The 23,720-nt window shown below is 46.0% G+C and overlaps 1 protein-coding gene across 3 annotated transcripts in view; it reads right to left on the reverse strand.

Moving 5' to 3' along the window:
• The window catches only part of INSR (insulin receptor), a 112,947-nt gene that overhangs the window by 7,830 nt on the left and 81,397 nt on the right, over nucleotides 1-23,720 (reverse strand). For all 3 annotated transcript variants that reach the window (XM_028499946.2, XM_028499939.2, XM_028499953.2), the window contains exons 3-10: nucleotides 22,333-22,654; nucleotides 15,852-16,000; nucleotides 15,037-15,181; nucleotides 13,399-13,613; nucleotides 12,308-12,434; nucleotides 10,900-11,150; nucleotides 8,606-8,773; nucleotides 792-993 (exon numbers count right to left, since the gene is read on the reverse strand). In XM_028499946.2, coding sequence (XP_028355747.1) covers nucleotides 792-993; nucleotides 8,606-8,773; nucleotides 10,900-11,150; nucleotides 12,308-12,434; nucleotides 13,399-13,613; nucleotides 15,037-15,181; nucleotides 15,852-16,000; nucleotides 22,333-22,654 — 1,579 coding nt within the window. The remainder of the gene's footprint in view (nucleotides 1-791; nucleotides 994-8,605; nucleotides 8,774-10,899; nucleotides 11,151-12,307; nucleotides 12,435-13,398; nucleotides 13,614-15,036; nucleotides 15,182-15,851; nucleotides 16,001-22,332; nucleotides 22,655-23,720) is intronic.

Genomic DNA, 23,720 nt, shown 5'->3' on the forward strand with positions numbered 1-23,720 from the left:
CGGACGCGCAGGCTCAGCGGCCATGGCTCACGGGCCCAGCCGCTCCGCGGCACGCGGGATCTTCCCGGACCGGGGCGCGAACCCGTGTCCCCTGCATCGGCAGGCGGACTCCCAAACACTGAGCCACCAGGGAAGCCCGAATCTATTGATTATTGATTATTATCTATAATCATCTATTAGATAATAATCAATTGTTGGTAATCTAATGGAGATCGTTTCAGAACTCAGAATGAGGCCAGAGGCTGGGGTAAAGAGTTCATGAGACATCAGAAAGCAATGTCTTGAGGGACTTCCCTGGTGGTCCAGTGGTAAAGAATCCGCTTTACAATGCAGGGGACACGGGGTTGATCCCTAGTCAGGGAACTAAGATCCCACATGCCGTGGCACAACTAAGCCCGTGCACCACAACTACTGAGCACACGCGCCTCAACTAGAGAGCCTGCCTGCCACAAACTGCAGAGCCCACGTGCTCTGGAGCCTGCACGCTACAACTACAGAGAAGCCCGCATGCCTCAACAAAGATCCCATGCGCCACAACTAAGACACAACGCAGCCAAAAATAAATGAAAGAAAGAAAGCAGAGGTTGAGTTTTTTAATTTTTAAAACACCCCCCCCCCGCCTCTTTTGGCGATTATTCACTCTTCCTGGTACGGTACTTGTTGAAATCGCAAGATCTCTCCCTCCCTCCAGGGAAGTGGCTCAGCGTGGACTCTGCCCATCCTCTGCGTCTGCACTTCATCTTGTTCCCTAAATAAGGACCCCAGACCCCAAGCCAATGACAAATGCTGACCTGGGGATGAAAACCACATTGTGCAGGTAATCTTCGAATGTTTTCCTGAATGAGGACTCCTCCAGCTCCTTGAGGATCTGAGAGTCGGTCTTCGGGCAGGAACAGCATTCACCGGCAGACTCTTCGTACTCACTCTGATTGTGCTTCTGGGACCCCTCAGACTCGAACGGCGGAGACCAGGTCCGGGAGGGCAGCTTCAACCCTGGAGAAAGCCAGAGCAGGGCTCAAGTTCCACCCCGCTACACACATACATACACGCAAAGGGGGCCTTCTCAGAGCGGCTGGGCACGGGGGATAGAGCTTGGGGCCAGGGTCTTGGTTCAAATTCTACTGGGAAAAATAAGATCTCTCACTGGAGGGGCCTGACAACTGAGAAGGCGCCTGTGGATGTGCAGAAGGAAAATGTCAGACACCACAACCCCAGAGGGCTGGATGCTGAAGGTGACCAGGCAAGTCCCTGCCCTCACAGAACCTACATTCCAGTCCCTGCCCTCACAGAACCTACATTCCAGGTGGGGGTGGGAGGAATACACAATAAACTAATAAATACATATGCCATGGGTCCGATGGTGGGGTGAGAGGACAGAGGGTGTCTGGGGGGGGGGGAATGTCTCAGAGAAAGTGACCACTAAGCAGACCCCAAGGAAGTAAAAGAATGAGCCATGCACATATCTTGGTGTAAAGCAAGTCAGACAGTAAAGAGCGAGTGCAAAGGCCCTGAGGTAGGAATTTCCTTGGCATGTCAGAAGACGCCAAGGACCCAGTGTAGCTGGAAGGGGATAAGGGAGAGAATGATGGGAGGTGGCATTAGAAAAGGACTGGGGGGGCTTCCCTGGTGGCACAGTGGTTGAGAGTCCGCCTGCCGATGCGGGGGACACGGGTTCGTGCCCCTGTCCGGGAGGATCCCACACGCCGTGGAGCGGCTGGGCCCGTGAGCCATGGGCGCTCAGCCTGCGCGTCCGGAGCCTGTGCTCCGCAACGGGAGAGGCCACGGCAGTGAGAGGCCCGCGTACCGCAAAAAAAAAAAAAAAAAAAGGACTGGGGACCAAGTCACAGTTGAATGAATGAATCATCAATCAACCAGGTAACTATAAAGGGATAAGAGGGTAGAGCAGAATTCCAATGGAATTCTAAGGGGTCAGACTTACAGACCCAGTGTTTATACCGAGCAACCAAACTCTGCAGCACAAATGAAAGAATCTACAATTCGTTCAGGAAAACGGAAGTCAGAGCAGAGCAGTGGTTCTCACCGGGGCAGGGGTGATTCAGCGCTACCCCCCACCCGCCTCTGCAGGACAACGGGCATGGTCTGGTGACATTTTGGTGTTCACCAGGGAGGCTGCTCAACATCTTACCTGACACAAGACAGCCCCCACCTCAAAGAATTATCTGGCCCAAATGTCAACAGTGATGGATGAAAGACATGAAAGGAAATTGGGGGAAGAACTTTTTCCAAGAAGCACAGAAAAGAGAATTTTTTTTTTTTTTTTTTGCAGCACCCGGGCCTCTCACTGTTGTGGCCTCTCCCGTTGCAGAGCACAGGCTCCGGACGCGCAGGCTCAGCGGCCGTGGCTCACGGGCCCAGCCGCTCCGCGGCACGTGGGATCTTCCCGGACCGGGGCACGAACCCGCATCCCCTGCCTCGGCAGGCGGACTCGCAACCACTGCGCCACCAGGGAAGCCCCCGAGAATTTTTTAAAAAGGAAAAAAGAACAACTTCTCAAGGTCATGCTCTTAAAAATACCACACTGTTTTTTTAAGTACCACAGCTGGTGTGTCTTGACCCCTGAGGTCCAGTCCTGGGGATGCCTGCTGCCTGTCACTTCTGGTACAACCTGGAGGATGCAGGCTACTCCTTAAGGGCAAAAAGCATGCCCCTGTTGCTGGGTGCCTACTCGTGTCTATTGAGCAAGGGAAATTCCATCTCTCCCTCTCCCTTTCAATGGCTCTGCTAGACAATGAGTTCAAAGTATCTTCCTGTAAATGGTGAGTACCCACTCAGAAGCTTTGCAAAATCCTTAAAAAATACTTCTTTTTAACGTTTATTAATAGACATGGAATAACCTGTGTGGGTTAGCTGTTAGAGGGGCTATTGATGGCATTCTGGATGAAAAAAAAAAAAAAAACCACTTCAGATTTCCTTAGTAAAAGGTGGGGGGGGGGTCCTGATTTTTTTCTGGGGAGGAAGGGACTTTTGATCAGGCATGGACATAGCTCCTGACACCTGTCACCCCTTCTGTATGACACTTGGTGCCCCATGGATTTTCTGTGACTATAAAGTATAGTGAGGTATCTAGGACAGTCAAATGCATAGAGACAAAGTAGAAAGACGGGCACCAGGGGATGGGGGAGGGGGTGGGGAGTCAGTGTTTAATGGGGACAAAGTTTGCAGTTCGGGAAAATGCGAAAGTTCTGGAGATGGATGCTGGGGATGGTTGCACAACAGTGTGAATGTATTTAATGCCACTGAACTGTATACTTAAAAGTGGTTCAAATGGTAAATTTTATGTTATATATATTCCACAATAAAAAGCCATATAGTTGATAAGACTGTACTGTATAAATGAAATAAACAATTTGATATCAGAGGAGAAGCTAAAAGTTCTCACCAAAAAAAGAGATAAATATGTCAGGTGATAGATGTATTAATTAACTAGATGGGAAGAATCCTTTCAAAATGTGTATGTATATAAAATCATCACAATTTACACTTTAAGTATCTTACCATTTACTTATCAAGTGCACCTCAATAAAGCTGGAAAAAAAAAAACGCTTGTGATATTAAAGGAAGTTACTACTGGCCACGGTTAGTAAATTACTAATCTTGTGTGTTAGAAAGCTTATTAATTTGTGTGTGTATTTGGGTTTTTTAATTGTGGCAAAATATACATGACAAAAAAATTACCATCCTAATCATTTTTAAGTGCACAGCTCAGTGGCATTAAGTACATTCACATTATTGTGCAACCATCCCCACTATCCATTTCCAGAACTTTCTCATCTTCCCAAACTGAAACTCTGTCCCCATTAAATACTCACTCCCCAACCCCTCCCCCAGCCCCTGGCACCCACCATCCAGCTTCCTGTCTCTGTGGATTTGACTCCTCTACGGCCCTCCTAAGAGTTGAATCATACGATATCCATCCTTAGTAAGTTTATTTTTTAATTACATAAACTTTGGCATCATTACAAATAAAACCATGTCAAATTGTCATATTGTAATGATAGATTCAGACTTCCAGAATAAAACTTGTTGCTCTAAAAAAGAAAGAAAGAAAAAGAAAAAGAAAACATTGCCTATCCTGATGCTGCTGGCAGTTCTAGCTGGCAGTTTCGGTTACTCAAATGCAGGGCCAACAGCTGACAGCTGAGCCAATGACTTCGCTTGCTCTCAAGTTATATAAAGCATCCAAGGAGATAAATCACGTTTGCAACCCTCTGCTCAGGCGGGAGATGAGGTCACAGGCATACATATAGCACATGATCTTAGAGCTGGGACAGCTCCCAGAGATTATATGGCCTCCCGCCCCTTCTCCCCAAAAGGAGGCAGCCAGTGACAAGCTCAGTGACTTGCCCAAAGCCCTACAGCGGGTCAGAGAAGACCCCAGGCTCCTGACCTCAGCCACATCTCATCAGTAGCCCTAAGGTCTGAGGATACCAGTAACTCAAAACATCTAAGGAAAAATAAATACAGACCAACCAATCAACAACAAGACAACTAAAGGATAAATCAGGAGCTTGGGATGAACATACACACACTATTGTATATAAGATAGATAACCAACAAGGATCTACTGTATAGCACAGGGAACTGTACTCAGTATCCTGTGATAACCTATATGAGAAAAGAATCTGAAAAAGAATGAATCTAGGTATATGTATAACTTAATCCCTTTGCTGTACACCTGAAACTAACACAACATTGTAAATCAACTATACTCCAATAATTTTTTTTTGTGTGTGTGTGGTATGCGGGCCTTCCTCTGCTGTGGCCTCTCCCGTTGCGGAGCACAGGCTCCGGACGCGCAGGCCCAGCGGCCATGGCTCACGGGCCCAGCCGCTCCGCGTCACGTGGGATCCTCCCAGACCGGGGCGCGAACCCGGTTCCCCTGCATCGGCAGGCGGACGCGCAACCACTGCGCCACCAGGGAAGCCCTAAAATTTTTTAAAAATAAAGAAACAAAAGAGTCTAGGGATTGGGGGAAAAAATACTTTATATAGACTCAAACAAAACAAAACAACTAAAGAAAAAAAAAGACTTCTGTTTCTCCAGTTTGATGGGCTTTTTTAAAACCCACTTTTTAAATAATCTTAAACTAATTTATACACACCAGTTTGAGGCTTCAAATATTTTTCCCTTTTCCTGTAGATGGATGGAAGCCCATTAAGTAAATGAGATTAAAGACTGGAAAAAAATGTGCCATTAGTATTCAAATTTTGAATGGAAAGCCCAGGAGGGAAGAGATGATCACTCTTTGCTTTCTCTGATCCTTACAACTTAAGGGTCTAAAATTAGGGGCGAAAATTCTTCCCTGACTTTGCCAATCACCACTCCACACATCGGCTGTGTTTCTAGCTTTGGAGGGAAGTCTTGCGTGGGTTAACACAGCTACAGCCCTACCAGGGGAGGTGGATGAGGAAGCGAAGGAGAAGAAAATTCCAGAGGGAAATGATGCCAAGACATGGGGAGTGTCTGTTTTTGACAGGAGTCTTCAGAGCGTGTCCTCACGCTGTGATGTTTAGAAATGCGAACAGGCAGGCGGACCTCCTCCTCTTATTGTGTTTTTCTTACAAATCGAAAGTTTGTGGCAACCCTGCGTTAAACAAGTCTATTAGTGCCAATTTCCCAACAGCGTTTCCTCACTTCGTATGTCTGTGTCACGCTTTGGTAATTCTCACAATATTTCAAACTTCTTCATTTTTATTATATTTGTTATGGTGATCTGTGATCAGTGATCTTGGATGTTACTATTGTAATCGGACATTTTTTTTAAGCAATAAAGTATTCTTTAATTAAGGTATGTGCATTGTTTGGGGTTTTTTTTTTTTTAGTCTAGATTTCTTCTTTGTTAAACTTTTATTGAAATAGAGTTGATTTACAATGTTGTGTTAGTTTCAGGTGTACAGCAAAGTGATTCAGTATTTTCTTTTCAGATTCTTTTCCATTATAGGTTATTACAAGATACTGAGTATAGTTCCCTGTGCTATACAGTAGGTCCTTGTTGGTTACGTTACCTATTTTATATACAGTTGTATGTATATTTTTAATCATTTTTTAATTGGCGTATAATTGCTTTACAATGTTGTGTTAGCTTCTGCTGTACAACGAAGTGAATCAGCTCTATGTATACAAATATCCCCTCCCTCTTGGACCTCCCTCCCACCCTCCCCGCCATCCCACCGACCTAGGTCAGCACAGAGCATGGAGCTGAGCTTCCTATGCTTCACAGCATGTTCCCGCTAGCTATCTATTTTACGCATGGTAGTGTATATATGTCAATCTTAATCTCCCAATTCATTCCACCCTCCGTTTCCCCTCTGTGTCCGCATGTCTGTTCTCTACATCTACATCTTTTTTTTTGTGGTATGCGGGCCTTCCTCTGCTGTGGCCTCTCCGTTGCGGAGCACAGGCTCCGGACGCGCAGGCCCAGCGGCCATGGCTCACGGGCCCAGCCGCTCCGCGTCACGTGGGATCCTCCCAGACCGGGGCGCGAACCCGGTTCCCCTGCATCGGCAGGCGGACGCGCAACCACTGCGCCACCAGGGAAGCCCTAAAATTTTTTAAAAATAAAGAAACAAAAGAGTCTAGGGATTGGGGGAAAAAATACTTTATATAGACTCAAACAAAACAAAACAACTAAAGAAAAAAAAAGACTTCTGTTTCTCCAGTTTGATGGGCTTTTTTAAAACCCACTTTTTAAATAATCTTAAACTAATTTATACACACCAGTTTGAGGCTTCAAATATTTTTCCCTTTTCCTGTAGATGGATGGAAGCCCATTAAGTAAATGAGATTAAAGACTGGAAAAAAATGTGCCATTAGTATTCAAATTTTGAATGGAAAGCCCAGGAGGGAAGAGATGATCACTCTTTGCTTTCTCTGATCCTTACAACTTAAGGGTCTAAAATTAGGGGCGAAAATTCTTCCCTGACTTTGCCAATCACCACTCCACACATCGGCTGTGTTTCTAGCTTTGGAGGGAAGTCTTGCGTGGGTTAACACAGCTACAGCCCTACCAGGGGAGGTGGATGAGGAAGCGAAGGAGAAGAAAATTCCAGAGGGAAATGATGCCAAGACATGGGGAGTGTCTGTTTTTGACAGGAGTCTTCAGAGCGTGTCCTCACGCTGTGATGTTTAGAAATGCGAACAGGCAGGCGGACCTCCTCCTCTTATTGTGTTTTTCTTACAAATCGAAAGTTTGTGGCAACCCTGCGTTAAACAAGTCTATTAGTGCCAATTTCCCAACAGCGTTTCCTCACTTCGTATGTCTGTGTCACGCTTTGGTAATTCTCACAATATTTCAAACTTCTTCATTTTTATTATATTTGTTATGGTGATCTGTGATCAGTGATCTTGGATGTTACTATTGTAATCGGACATTTTTTTTAAGCAATAAAGTATTCTTTAATTAAGGTATGTGCATTGTTTGGGGTTTTTTTTTTTTTAGTCTAGATTTCTTCTTTGTTAAACTTTTATTGAAATAGAGTTGATTTACAATGTTGTGTTAGTTTCAGGTGTACAACAAAGTGATTCAGTATTTTCTTTTCAGATTCTTTTCCATTATAGGTTATTACAAGATACTGAGTATAGTTCCCTGTGCTATACAGTAGGTCCTTGTTGGTTACGTTACCTATTTTATATACAGTTGTATGTATATTTTTAATCATTTTTTAATTGGCGTATAATTGCTTTACAATGTTGTGTTAGCTTCTGCTGTACAACGAAGTGAATCAGCTCTATGTATACATATATCCCCTCCCTCTTGGACCTCCCTCCCACCCTCCCCGCCATCCCACCGACCTAGGTCAGCACAGAGCATGGAGCTGAGCTTCCTATGCTTCACAGCATGTTCCCGCTAGCTATCTATTTTACGCATGGTAGTGTATATATGTCAATCTTAATCTCCCAATTCATTCCACCCTCCGTTTCCCCTCTGTGTCCGCATGTCTGTTCTCTACATCTACATCTCTATTCCTGCCCTGCAAATAGGTTCATCAGTACCATTTTTCTAGATTCCACATACAGGCCAGAAAGAGAAATACAGTAATATGTAAATTTTAAGTATATTTTTTCTTAAACATAATGCTATCGCACACTTACAGTATAGTGTGGACGTAACTTTTATAGGCACTGGAAACCAAAAAATTCACATGACTCAATTTATTGCAACATTCGCCTCCTTGCTGGAGTCTGGAACCGAACCCGCAGTAAATCTGAGGTCTGCCTGTATGTGTGTTTTCGTCAGAGATAAAATGGAGTGTGTGTACCCATATGCACATGCTGGGAAGTGGAAGGGGAGAGATGCTTCCCCAAAAGAAGAACAAAGTGGATCAGATGTTATACACACTACTATGTATAAAATAGATAACAAGAACCTACTGTATAGCACAGGGAACTCTACTCGACATTTTGTAATGACCTATAAGGGAAAAGAATCTGAAAAAGAATATATATGTATAACGGAATCACTGTGTTATACACCTGAAACTAACACCACAGTTTAAATCAACTATACTTCAATTTAAAAAAATAATGTAAAAAAAAAAAACTTGAAGAAAAACCCGGCCCCTCCCCCGCCTCTGCCTGCACTCACCTTTGAGGCAATAATCTAATTCATACAGTTCACCGTCTTCCTCCTGTCTCTCCCAGAATACCAAGTAGTGTGTGATGTTGCCATTGGGGTCAGAGGGAGGCTTCCACTTCAGAATAATCTGGGACGAAGAATTAGACACCGAGATGGGATCCAGGGGAACAGAAGGATCTGCCAAGGAGAAAGGAGACAGGTCCACTGTGAGGAGGAGGAGGGTGCTGCCCATCGGGTGGGCATGATGGGGGGGAAAACCCAAGTTCGAGAAGGGGAACAGAAGGATCTGCCAAGGAGAAAGGAGACAGGTCCACTGTGAGGAGGAGGAGGGTGCAGCCCATCGGGTGGGCATGATGGGGAAAACCCAAGTTCGAGAAATCCTGAAGACGCTCTCTGCAGTGTTTTTTAACATCAGAGAAAAATGGCAACACGTGGAATGCTTGCCCAGTGAGAGCATGGGTTACAAAATTACAATCCATGGGTACCACAGACTATGTAGATTTCATGTTCCACCATTTTTGCAACAAGCATTTACGGCAGCAGTCCCCAACCTTTTTGGCACCAGGAATCAGTTTCGTTGGAGTCAATTTTTCCACGGACTGGAGGCAGGGATGGTTTCAGGATGATTCAAGCACATTACATTTATTGCACACTTTATTTCTATTTTATTACATTGTAATATATAATGAAATAATTATACAACTCACCAGAATGCAGAATCAGTGGGAGCCCTGAGCTTGTTTTCCTGCAACTAGATGGTCCCATCTGGGGGTGATGGGAGACAGTGACACCCGACGTGTGTTGCTTATGTCCAGTCTACTCTGTAAAATGCAGCTTAAGTGTCACTTGCCACTCACTGATAGGGTTTTGATAGGAGTCCGCAAGCAGTTGATTTATTACGGTCTCTGTGCAGTCAAACCTCTCTGCTAATGATAATCTGTATTTTCAGCCGCTCTCCAGCACTAGCATCACCGCCTCAGCTCCACCTCAGATCATCAGGCATTAGCTTCTCACAAGGAGCCTGCAAGCTGGATCCCTCGCATGCGCAGTTCACAGTAGGGTTCGCGCTCCTATGAGAATCTAATGCCACCGCTGATCTGACAGGAGGCGGAGCTCAAGCGGTAACGCGAGCGATGGGGAGCGGCTGTAAATACAGATGAAGCTTTGCTCGCTCTTCCGCCGCTCACCTCCTGCTGTGCGGCCTGGTTCCTAACAGGCGGCAGACTGGTACCAGTCTGTGGCCCAGAAGTCGGGGACCCCTGATTTACAGAACTCCAACGACGTGCCAAGCTTTCTCTGTTCTGGGCACTGAAAAGGCGCTGGGAAAAAGGAGGATTGTGGGAATAGACAAAGCCACATCTTCCGGTTGGCATTAGCCCCAACTGAACCCAGTCCTGGGGCAAATTTCGGCAGTGGGATGCCATTCAGTCGTATCACTGAGCTGGCAGCCCATCTGACATGCCCCCCAAAGGCACCCACCTTTGGGCTCCACAAAAGCTTCCCCTCGAGAACGGAGGTGGCGGAGGGAGTCGGTGAGGGGTGGGAGTGGGGGGTCTCAAGGCAGAGGACACAGTGTGTACAAAAGCCTGGAAGCTGGAAGTTTCCAGAAACTGTAAGTCCTGCTGGAGGTATTGCTGGAGGATACAGGATGAGAGGGCAGTAGTCAATAAAGCTGGGGCTGGTTCATAAAGTTTGGACGCGATCCTATGGGACAGGATTTCTCAACTACTGACTTGCGGGGGCTAGATAATTCTTTGCCAGCGGGGGGCTGTCCTGTGCATTGCGATATGTTGAGCACCATCCCTGGTCCCCATCCCCACCTCCCCAGTCACGCCAACCAAAAATATCTCCAGGTATCACCAAATGTCTCCTATCCCAGTGGTTGGACAGGGCTTATGCTTTATGAAAATATAACTAAATTGCTATGAAATACTCCTCAGAAAATGGAGATGGGGGAAAAGGCATAGTGATGAAACAAAAATGGCAAAACATTGATCATTGTTGAAGCTGGGAGATGGTTACAAGGTGGCGGTGGGGGGAATCTTTTTTTTTTTTTCCCTACTTTTGTAAATATTTGAAAATTTTCCATAATGGGAAGAAGAAATGTATGTTCCCCTCTGATGTCTTGTTGCTACTGCCTCATCTTCTGAAATTATAAACCTCAGCGCCCGGCTCTTTTAGAAGCCAATAACCATGCAAAAAAAAAAAAAAAAAAAGGCATTTCATATGACATCACTGGGTCAGCCTGTTAAATGCAAGACGTCTGATTCACACACAAATTCATATCCACAAGAAATGCTTACTAGTGGCATCTGTCTGGACATAGATGATGTCGCTCTTGGCCCCGTACGTGCGGCGTTCATCAGAAAAAGTGACCAAAGTCTTGACAAAGATGGCGTACTGGGTCCAGGGCTTGAGACCACGCATTAGCCACCCGGGGTGGTTCTGTGACTTGGGGTCGTTGGACCTCATAGGCGGGTCAATATCCACCACGGTCCAGCTGTTGGAGCCACATGCATCCTGCCCATCAAACTCTGTCACGTTCTGATAAGGGCTTTCAAGACGAAATAGGAAAAGTTGGTTACCATTTCTCAACTATAGCTCTAAAGACCAAAGAGATGTGGCCGGGCGAAGCTACCTCCTATAGGCTTGCACCCTGTTCACCAACAATCTTCTACCACAAGGAAAAAAGACACAGGAATAGCCAAAGAGAAAGGGACCGCTTCCCTTATGCCTCAATTTCCCAACAATAATAATAAAAGTGATCAGGATGATGATACTAACTACCAGAGTTATTGATAAGATTACACGAGAGGACGTGTGTTGACTTCTCCACACACAGCCTGACACAGTAAATTTTGAGGGATGGGGACTTCCCTGGTGGTCCAGTGGTTAAGAATCTGCCTTCCAATGCAGGGGACACGGGTTCGATCCCTGGTTGGGGAACTAAGATCCCACATGCCGCGGGGCAACTAAGCCCACACACTCTAGAGCCTGTGGGCCACAATTAGGGAGCCTGGGCACCGCAACTAGAGAGAATCCCACGTGCCACAACTAAGACCCTATGCAGCCAAATAAATAAATAAGTAAATAAATATTTTTTAAAAATCTTGAGGGATGGAACAATTATTCATATTAACACAATCACCACTTCCATTGTCTTCCTTTAAAATTTCAGCACAGTCATATAACAACTAGGTGTTATTGAAAGGCGACAGAGTTTCAGTGTGAGATGATGAATAAACTGTGGAGAGGGATGGTGATGATGGTCACACAATGTCATGAATGTACTTAATGCCACTGAGCTGTACACTTAAACGTCATTAAGATGGTCAATTTCATGTATGTTTTACCACAATTATTCAAATGTTGGAAAAAATACAAAATAGATAAAAAATAAACTTTAAGACACCTACTAAGTAGACTAAGTGACTTTTTGTTGAGGATGTCTGGTGAGATGTACATATAAGAAGCAAAATGGAATATTGCTGTAGGAGATTGCCCAATCTGGACCTCCAGAAGAAACCTGCCTGCTTCAGTTTCTGGCTTTTGACAATACCGAATGTTATTGACGTCATACACCGTCAACTGGTGAGATCTGACCAAGGAAACTATGATATTTATTCCACAAGTAAGGAGATAGAAAGGAACCTCAGAGGGGAGCCTCTGAGCACATGTGCAACAAACACACCTCTTTATCCTTCTACTTACGCCTCTTTGTAGAAGAGCATGAATCCCAGGAGGTCTCGGAAGTCGGGGGGCCAATATGGCTCCCATTTCAGCAAGATCTTGTCATAAGATGTCCGAATGTAAGAAAATTTAAGTAATTCATTTTCACCTAGAAAGGTTAAAAAAAAACACAGCGGTATCAGAATTAAATAATTTATTTCAACCCAAAGCAGATGATCCCATATTTCCACGAGTATCCACGAGAAGGAAGATGGCAACCTGCTGTTCCTCTGAGAGTTCTTATTTCCACATGCCTCTCCTGTGTTCAGAGTCAAGAACAGATCATGCAAGTTGGCCCTGACCGCAAGTCAGTTACTTGGCCAGATGTGCTCAACCAAAGAACCACAGTCGGCACTAACAGAAGGACAAGTGGCTAACCGCTACTGGAAAAAGGGACTTTCAAAAATAGCATTTATCCTTACACAATTCTGTCTTGCATGTGGATCTTCATGCCCGACATGTCAGAACACATAACTCCAGTGCAAATGGACACGTGCCAAGTGGGTTTAGGGAGCGTGCAGATCATTGTACCGTGGAGTGACAATTCCTTGGAAGGACAATGCCTTGGAGACAGTAATTCCCTCTGCCTAGATTGCAAGCCCTCCCTTAAGCTCCACCCCTTAAGTTCCAACCTTGCTCTCTCCCTCCCTTGAATTCTCACAGTTTCTGCCATAAGGAACCAACTTCGCATGAGGGCATTATGGAAGCCTTGGCACCTCAATGCTTCAAGAGAAAAACTGTCAGAGGAGGGCAGTCAGCTGACAGTCTCCAGCTGTAGCAACTGTAGACCCTGCTGTAGCATTTGAGCCAAGGCCATATGTAAGAGAAGTGACATTCATTCATTCACTCAATGTTTATGTGGCATCTTCCAGTATCAGGCACTGTGTTTAATATTTGGCAAAGAGATAACATGTACAACATTTTTCCTCAGTATTTCAGAGAGCCTATCACACACATAGTTGTTTTAGCTCATTGGGGGGAAGTGACACTCCCCCTGGGGGCCAGTGTGGTGGGGGAGGGGGAGGGCAACCACGTTATCTGGTCCGTGGAAGGACAAGGGCATCACCACTTACAGGACGCCTGGTCCCCATTGGTCTTCAGGGCAATGTCATTTCTCTCCTGGCGCCCCTTGGTTCCTGAAACTTCCTCCATCTTGTGGATTTCTGACAAGCAGAGTTTGGGATTATAGTGGAAGAAGAGTTTCCCCTGAGTGATGGTGAGGTTGTGTTTGCTCCAGTCCCACAGCTGCCTTAGGTTCTGGTTGTCCAAGGCATAGAAAGAGTAGTTCCTATGGAAACACACACATGCCTAATCATTCATCAGCTTGTCATCTCCAACTCCAAGATGGCAGGGCCATGGCTGGAGTTGATCTTGTTCAGTGCTCCATCCCCAGTCCTAACCACTTGCTTGACACATACTCATTACATGTTTTTTGTTTGTTTGTTTTTTGTTTTTTGTTTTTTTGTTGTTGTTGTTTTGTGGTACGCGGGCCTCTCAGTGTTGTGGCCTCTCCCGTTGCGGAGCACAGGCTCCCGGACACACAGGCTCAGCAGCCATGGCTCACGGGCCCAGCCGCTCCGCGGCATGTGGGATCTTCCCGGACCAGGGCACGAACCCGCGTCCCCTGCATCGGCAAGCGGACTCTCAACCACTGCGCCACCAGGGAAGCCCTCATTACATGTTGAAAGGAGGGTTAGAGGGACAGGGGAAGTTGAGGAAGTCTTCAGGGCCAGGAAGGTATGTGAGATCAGTCTTGTGGGGGAGGAGGGTAAGACTGTGATGGATTGAGATATGGGTTTTGAAAAGGGGAAAGACTGAAGACACAGAGGCATGTGAACTGGGCCCAGGGAAGAGCAAAGTAGCCTGTTCTGGCCAACAGGTGACAGGCAAGACCAAAGAGATGCCATGGGCCAAACCCTCTAGTATACTGCATGCCAGACCAAGACCAAGAACATGTGACCTTCCTTGGTAGGCAGAGGGGGACCACTGAAGGTTTTATAACAACTCAGTAACTCAATTAGACCTGTGCCTTAGAACTATGAGTGGGCCACCAGTACATGATGAATGGGAAAAGGGCAGCATCTAGATCTGTGTTATCCAACACTGAAACCACCAGCCACATCTGGCTATTAAGCACCTGAAATTTGGCCATTCTGAACTGTACCAGAAGTAAAAAACACAGATTTCAGTGACTTTGCATAAAAAAAAAAGGATGTAAAAGATCTTCTTTATAATTTTTTGTATTAAGTCCATGTCAAAATAACAGCTTCAATGTAATGGGTTCAGTAAAATGCATTATGAAAATTCATTTCACCTATGTCTTTTAAAGTGTTTTAAATGTGGCTGCTAGAACATTTAAAGTCTCATATGTGACCTGTATTATATTTCTGTTGGATGGCCCTGGTAGTTCTAGAACCAGCAAGAAAGTCATTGGAACAATCCAAATGAAAGGTGTGAGCTTCGGCAAAAAGATAGTTTTATGGTGAAATAATATTCCACTGTGTGTATATATATATATATATATATATATATATACACACACACACACACACACACACACACACACACATATACACCACATTTTCTTTATCCATGCATCCATCAGTGGACACTTAGGTTGTTTCCATGTCTTGGCAAAAAACCCTAAGTTTCTCTACAATAACTCACAAACTTCCTAATGAGGCCACAGATACAGCACCAGGCCCACATACCCGATTTCCAAGGTCTCCCCTCGAATCAGACGTAACTTCCGGAAGAAGGAAAGTGACACGAGGGCATATGATCTGCGGATTTTCAGATACCCTGAAATTTCTTCAATGAGTCCAAGGTTGGCCTCTAGCTCAGCTGCCAGGTTGTCTAAGGAAGGAGAGAATGAATATCCAGTGGGTTTCTACCAAAATATTTTAACCTTTCCAGAATTCCCCATGGTGAAGAGTTAACCTACAGGCTGAAAATGATTTTCACGAGCCCTGCTCAAAATACATCTACAAGGCAGAGTAGTTATGACAGAGATTGTCCTGCCTGCAAAACTGAATATATTTATTATATTAAGATGCCAACCCTTGCTCCCTCCATCACCCTGCTTTGCTTGCCTTCATAGCATGAACCACTGCCTGGGTTTACATTATACGTTAATTTGTTTATTTGCAATATCCACCATGCACGGACTTTGCCTTGTTCACTGTGAGTATTCAATAAATGTTCGCTGAATAAATAAACAGAGAAATGCCTTTTTGCCTGTGACAGAATTTCTGGAAACATGGTCCCCAGACCTGCAAAAGAGGGCATGTTGCCTGCTTGTTAAAAATGCAAATTCCTGATGTCCCAACTCCCAGCTTTGAAAATCAGAACCTCGGTGGGGAGTGAGGCCAGGACTGAGCTGTGAACTCCAGGTTTGGAAACAGATTCCTTGCATGACACCAGGTTTGGAAACAGATTCCTTGCATGAGTGTCTGGACTGTTTTCCTTCTGTGCTCGTGGAGAGTGGATCCCAGCAGACAGCAAGCCCTCCCCCCAGAGCACTCACTGCCCCCTCGAATGTTGATGATTAAGCTTCCGTTGATGATGGTGCAGCCTCGGAGCTCCTGGGCAGATGTCACTGAGTCAATGGTCTTCTCGCCTTCCAGGAGGTGGCACACCTTGGGACAGGGGCCCAGGCATGGAGTGCACATCAAGCTGCAGAAAGAGTGGAGAGAGAGAGAGGTCAGGGCACACAGGACCACACACACACACACACACACACAGCAGACAGTGTGTTGCACAGGGTCCCAAGTCACCATAAGGCAGGATGCTTTATCCACAGAACTGGTGACATTTGGGACCGGAGAATTCTCTGTTGTGGAGGCTGTCCTGTGTATTAAGGGTGTCAAGCAGCATGCCTGGGCTCCACCTGTTCCACACCAGCAGCACCCCTCCACCCAAGACATGACAGCCCAAAATGTCTCCAAACATTGTCCCCTGAGGGATGGAAGGGCAAATCACCCCCAGGTTAAGAACAACTGCCTAAAGTGATCGGCTTAGGGTGTTTCTCCAGGGTGGCAGGTCCTACAGCATTACCCCGAGGTCAGGAGACTCATGCTTTTACTCCAAAATGATGGGGCTCCTGCCTTACCCCAAAGCGATAGGATTCACACTGTACCCCGTGGAGAATCACCTTCTACCCTGTGGAGACAGGACTCATGCCATTACACGGAACTGATGGGACTCCTGGCATTACCATGGTGATGGGAATGATGCAGAGCTGATGGGCCTTACGTAGGACTCATTTTGCCGCTATTCGAAAGTGGCTGATCTGATACTGCTACCCCAACTGGTGGAACTTAGGCTGTTACTGCAAGGTGATGGGATGTTTGCTGTTCTGCGTGGGGTCTGACGTGACCAAACAACTATATAGGACGTGACTACACAACCTATGAGCTACAACACAACCTCACATTTGATAGTGGGTAACTGGAGGCAGACTTTGGCTTTGCCTTCCTGCAGCCTGATGTCCTCAAACTTATAGCCCTCAGGAGACCTTTGGGAATCCGCCCTCCCCTACACAGTGTCTCTTGAGGTCAGTTCTTGGCTGGCACAGCCCTCCTAGGTCCAAGCAGGACGCAGGATCCAGGGCAGGCTGAGCACAATCTTCCATCCCGCTGGGAATTCAGAGGTGGGCACACCCCAAGCCAACCCAGCGAGGGTTTTGCTAGAACTTCCTGGAAGGAAAAATTGTCTTCCTTCTGCAGTATCCAAGAGGGTATGGCTATATTGCTAGCATGGAGCAAGGGGTAAGGGAGAGGCTGCCTGAGACCAAAACTAACAGAGACAGAAATAAAGCCGAGGATGGAAAAAGAAACTGATCATATACATCCCTTGAGCTCCTGGATACAGCTGTACCTAAAGCAGTTCCCTGAATTTTTTGGTTACAGTCATCAGTAAATTCCTTTAATCGTGCTTGAGCCAGTTTGAATTGGGGTTCTGTCGTATGAAACCTCAAGATTCCCAACTGTTACGTTCTCAAGGTCTGTGTCCTCATCTGTGAAATGGAGGCAATCTTCACGGGGCAGGTAGTGATGAGGACTGAATGATATACGCCACCTAAAGCACTCGGCACATAGAAAACAAAAATCGTTGGTCCGTTGCTATGATGATCACTTTTTATTAGTGGTATCATTGTTGCTACTGTTGTAAATAACAACAGTAATTGTTGTTACCACACCCCTGCATATTCGATTCTTCAGAAAGATCTTGGTCACGGGTGACCACCTAGAGGGGGTGGGATAGGGAGGGTGGGAGGGAGATGCCAAGAGGGAGGAGATATGGGGATATATGTATACGTATAGCTGATTCCCTTTGTTATACAGCAGAAACTAACACACCATTGTAAAGCAATTATACTCCAATAAAGATGTGTAATAAAAAAAAAAAAAGAAAATTAAAAGAAAAGAAAAAAAAAAACACCACATCTGGTCTTTGTCCCAGGTCCTGGCGCAGAGCTTCAAAATCCCTTGGAATTTCCTGAGCTATAGGAGCATCTTTGTTGTGCTAATGAGGTGACTTGTAGGGGCTGGTCACCAGAAAGACCAAATATGTGATTTGGAGGGTTGCACCGACCACTTGACCTCCAGAGAGAGAAGGGGGGCTGGAGATGGAGTTCAAACCCATGGCCAGTGATTCAACTAATCACACCTATGTAGTAAAACTCAAAGGAAAACTCTGGACACCAACTCAGTCCATTTTTTCTGGCTGGTGAACACACAGCTATGCTAGAAGGGTGATATCTCTGATTCCATGAGGGGATAGGAGCCCTGCGTCTGGAACTCTCCCAGCCTCTGTGCATGCATAATAATAAAGCTGTAATTGTAATTGTAATTGCAATTGTAAGCCTGACATGAAGCTTTTTGACTGCTGAGGCATCTATTTCAAAAGACATCTGTCTTGAGTAAATGTAACACCAGGTCTATGAACCAGCCACGAGCAAAACAACCAGATAAGGAATTAGGCTGCCCCCCACCCATGAAGGGGGCTCTTTCAGAAAGCCCTGGGGAACCTAGATAACTGACCACTTGACTGACCCTGCGTCCCCCTTCCTGTGCCCTAATTCCTGCTCTTAAGCTTTAAATTCACCATAGAGTGAACCCACAAAACCCTAGACACCTCACCCTCATACCCTAATAAAAGCAGACCCCACCAAGTATTCGTCTCTCTCTCTCCCTTCCTCCCTCCCTCCCTCCCACTCTTTTTCTCCCCTCTCTCCCTCTCCCCACCCCTGCTCCCCATGACTTCACTGTGTGGCCCTCCAGGACCTGTGAGTAACAAATCTTGTTCTTCGAGGTTCCCTGATGGTTTCTCACTGAAGTGCATCCTGGGATCATAATAGGAACCACAGAGCTGGCCCAGCCATAAATAGGGGCCCCAATGGGAGAGTGTCTGCAGAGCTCGCTACAAGTGATGTGTGCCCAGGTAAGCGCTCCAAGCATCCCTAACCCAAGGTGCTACCATCAATAGGCTTGGACCAACAGAATAATATAGACTTTTATTTTTTTCAGCTCTGTGAGTTGTCCTAGCAAATTATTGAACCCAGGGGGTCTGTGGGAGCCTCAAAATTTATAGCCAGCCAATCAGAAGTGTGGGTGACCTGGGGACCCCCAAATTGTGGCTGGCATGTGAAGTTGGTCTGATGGAGAACCAAGGCTTTAACCTGTGGGTCTGATGCTAAGCCAGGTGGTTGAGGTTGAGCTCTATTGCAGTACACCCAGTTGTTGTCAGAGCAGCTGGGGTGGAAACAGAATAATGACCAAATGTTTGGGTTCTTTTGTTCGTTCTACAAATATTCACTGAGCACTTATCACGTGACAGATGATGCTCTAAGCCAAAGGTAAGCAAACTACAGCCCACAGGCCAACTCCAGCTGGCCACTGGTTGTTGTAAATAGAGCTATATTAGAACACACCCACAACCACTGGTTTGAGTATCATCAATGGCTGCTATCACTCTATAAGGCCGGAGTAGAGTAGCTGCAACCATACAGACCTCAGAGCTGAAAATATTTACTATCTGGCCCTTTGCCAATGGCAGTTATAAACCACAGGCACACATGAGTGAACAAACAACCTACTTTCCCCGTGGGAAATCCACACGTTCTTTCCAGCCCTTCCCACCAGGAAGTGGAGTCTGCCTTCTCATCCATGGAATCTGAGCTTGGCCATATGAATTGCTTTGGCCAATGGGACATTAGCAAATGTGATACAGCGGTGGCTTAAGAAGTACTTACCCAGTAATGCATGCCCTTCCTGGCTACACGTGGAGAGAGGTCCCAGCTGCCCATGCAGGATATGAGAGGTTAGCTTGTACCATCTCATCAGAGCTGACCCAGCCCAAGCCAGACAAACCTCCAGTCAATGCACAGACTCATTAGAAATCATAAATGAGTGTTGTTTTAAGTCACTAAGTGCTGGGGTGGTTCGTTACACAGCACAAGCTAGCTGATACACTTGTGAAGCGTATGGTCTCATTGGGGAAAATTAATAAATTGACAATTAAAATATCAGCTAGTGGTAAATAGCATGAAAAGAGTTAAAATGGAGTGTTGTGCCCAAGAATAGCCAGATGGCTAGTCCAGACAGAATGGTCATACAGGGAAGGAGTCTCAAAAGAAGTGACTTTTAAGCCTGTGACCTGGATGACAAGGAGAAACCAGCCATGCGAAGATCAAGAGGCAGAGACTTCTCCACACCCTTAACATGCACCCCAAATATCTAATCCTCCTCATCTCACTAAAGAGCACCCCACCAGGTATCTGGGAATGACCATAGATGGCGAGGCCTCTTAATGAACCCACATGGGTTCCCAGACCTCCGCTCTAATAACATCAAGAACTACTTCCCAGGGACTTCCCTGGCGGTCCAGTGGTTGGGACTCCACGCTCCCAGTGCAGGGGGTCTGGGTTTGATCCCTGGTCAAGGACCAGATCCCGCATGATGCAACTAAAAGAGCCGCATGCCACAGCGAAGATCCCGTGTGCCGCAACTGAAGGATCCTGCATGCCGCAACTAAGACCCAGTGCAGCCAAATAAGTAAATAAATAAATACATATTAAAAGGAAAAAAAAAAAGAACTAGTTCCCAGATAAGCCAAAAGAATGGAAGAAAACATATCTGGCCCTTTTTAATAGCAAACCATATTAGAAAACACGACAGCACTGAAGTCTGTCACAAAATAAAATAAAAGCTTCAGAAGGAAAACAAAATTTTTTTTAACCTACAAAGTAAAATACTGCCCTGATGGATCATAATTAACATCCCTCACTTTCCCCTCTTTCACTCAGTAAACGTCCCAAGCATCACAGGACAAGCTGTCAATTTCCTGGGGCTTCAATCCTGGGGTCACTGGCATCAGCAAAACATCAAAGGAAGTTGTTCTATTTTTCAGATCTTTGTTATGATCAAAAAAAAGAACAAAAACTTTAAAGCCAACGTCTTTTAGTGGAAGATGTTAATATCCATGCTTTATCTCAAATGTGAAAAAAAAAAACAAATAAATCAAGAGGAATACGATAATTTTCCCAATCTTACTGATAAACTGGCCCCAAAGAAGAAAAAATAGCTCTGTCTGGAATGCAAAGGTGGTTTATAGAAGCCTATTTTTGGTCAACAAAGCCACTTGATAGGTTTTATCAAAAATGAGTAAAACAAAACATACTGTACTTGCAGGTTTCACAAACACTCAAAGAGAGGCTCCTAGGAACCGGAATAAAGATTGTTTTCCTTCCCACCCTCCCCGCTCAGGGAAATAAAATTTCCCACCAGAACCCGCTCACTTGGCTAATTTTCAAGTCCGAAGAGGAAGATTTTTACGTAAGCAGGTCAGCTCAAGGCCCCTAGACGTACGTCTGTTTCTGATTTGTTTTTGTGTTGTTTTGTGGGTTGGTTTGTTTTTTTCAGACCCTCAACACAAAAATCAGGAAACAGATTTTTTAAACTCAGTTACAGCCCTGAGACACCAAAATAGCTCATCTGAGAAGCTAACAGCATGAACAAAAAGTCTGAGATGTGGGTAGGAAATCTGACTCACCGTCGGGGAGAGAAAACCTTGCTTTTTCTCACCTAAATAGTAGGAAATGGTTTGATGGCATTGTCCTTCAAAAGACAACAAAGCCTTGAGAACAATCTAGAATTGAGTCCTTCTTCCTGGCACTCCAGGTTAATCTCAGGACACCACCCAGATCCAGCTTGGAGAAAACATTTAAAACATCTGAGTTCTGATCTTGGTTGTGAGAGTCAGGCAGCTACATCAGTGGGAACAATCGGACCATCTAAAGGGCTGTATACAAAACCAAAGACTTCTATTTTCTTTTTTTAATTGTATTTATTTATTGTTTCTGGCTGCGTCGGGTCTTCGTTGCCGCACGTGGGCTCTTCTCTGGTTGCAGCGAGCGGGGGCTACTCTTCGTTGCGGTGCGCAGGCTTCTCATTGCGGTGGCTTCTCTTGTTGCGGAGCACGGGCTCTAGACACACGGGCTTCAGTAACTGTGGCACACGGGCTTCAGTAGTTGTGGCTCGCGGTCTCTAGAGCGCAGGCTCAGTAGTTGTGGCGCACGGGCTTAGCTGCTCCGCGGCATGTGGGATCTTCCCGGACCAGGGCTTGAACCCGTGTCCCCTGCATTGTCAGGCGGATTCTCAACCACTGCGCCACCAGGGAAGCCCAAGACTTCTATTTTCAATGCTAAGCATAGAAAGCTTTAAATTTTCGGTATGCAAGATGCAGAAAATATTTACCCTCTGGCCCTTTGCAAGAGAAAGTTTGTTGACTCCTGCTCCAAAGGCCAGCACCAAAACCGGGAAGCAGGGATGGCATCCGAGAGACCCACGCATGTCACTAATCACCAGCAGCTTCCTCACTCACTAGAGTCAATTAACTCTAGTTTTCCACACAGTTTTAACAGGCAGCATCACCAACACCAACCCCATGCCCCTTCCCCTCTTTACCACCTGCCCCCAACCCCGGAACCCATACCCAGGACTCACTTGCTGGAATTCATCGTGTAGCCGGAGGGGCACTCAGGGATGCACTTGTTATTGTGAATGACATACTGGTGGCAGCCCTGCCTGCGAGAGTTCTTGCATTTGTTGTGCAGGTCCTGGCAGAAGCTGAAGTTCACACAGCGCCAGTCTTGGAAGTGGTAGTAGGGGGGCGGGCAGGTCTCCACGCACCTGCCATCCAGGTAGAAGTTGCGACAGGCCACACACTTGGTGGGGTCGTCAGGCTCAGAGCAGTTGCCCAAGCACTCACTGTGGCAACAGAGACCCTCAGCGGTGCAGCCGTGAGACTTACAGATGGTCGGACACACTGGAGAGAGAAAGAAAACAGCTGGTCAGTGGCTTTGCCCAATTCCTGTCTGCACAACAGCAAATCTGGATGAGGAAGAGCAAGCCAAACAAAATAATAACAGTAACAGCTCACTTCTACAGCGCTTGCTACGAGCCAGGCACAACTATTAACTCATTTCAGCCCCCAAGCCAGTGACGGGCTTGTACACGTTAACAGCTTCTTCAGGGAGCGGGGCTGAGATGCTCTGCTTTATAGCGTTTGCCAATTTCCATGGTGTAAATACTCCCACCACGGTTCCTTTCAAGCTACCCCACGTATAGTTACTGAATGTGGAGCCAGTAAGAGATACATAGTATCACAGCATTAAATAGTACATCCGTTGCATAGATACAATAGTAGCAAATAACCTCAAAAGCATAAATCATAGAAAAATGTAGTGAGATGATTAGTAAGTGGTGAGTTTGGAGTATTTATTACCTTTAATTTAAACATAATTTGTTTAAGTGTAAGTTGATGTCATTTAAATTTTAATAACAGCTTGTTTAAGAACCAAATTTCCTGAAAATTACACAATTGGCTTTAGCAAGCAAGCTCCAGCACGCAGCTGCAGTACTGGTGTAAATAGATATATCTGGGGCTTCCTTGGTCGCGCAGTGGTTAAGAATCCGCCTGCCAATGCAGGGAACACGGGTTCGAGCCCTCGTCCGGGAAGATCCCACATGCCGTGGAGCAACTAAGCCCATGTGCCACAACTACTGAGCCTGCGCTCTAGAGCCCGCGAGCCACAACTACTGAGCCCATGTGCCTAGAGCCCGTGCTCCGCAACAAGAGAAGCCGTGACAATGAGAAGACTGTGCACCGCAATGAAGAGTAGCCCCGGCTCGCCACAACTAGAGAAAGCCCACGCACAGCAACGAAGACCCAATGCAGACAAAAATAAATAAATTAATTTAAAAAAAATTTTTTTAAAGATAAGAACTCTTGGGGATTCCCTGGTGGTGCAGTGGTTGAGAGTCCGCCTGCCGATGCAGGGGACAGGGGTTCGTGCCCCGGTCCGGGAAGACCCCACATGCCGCGGAGCGGC

The sequence above is a fragment of the Physeter macrocephalus genome, chromosome 2 (assembly GCF_002837175.3).
Source record: "Physeter macrocephalus isolate SW-GA chromosome 2, ASM283717v5, whole genome shotgun sequence".
Taxonomy (NCBI): Eukaryota; Metazoa; Chordata; class Mammalia; order Artiodactyla; family Physeteridae; genus Physeter; species Physeter macrocephalus.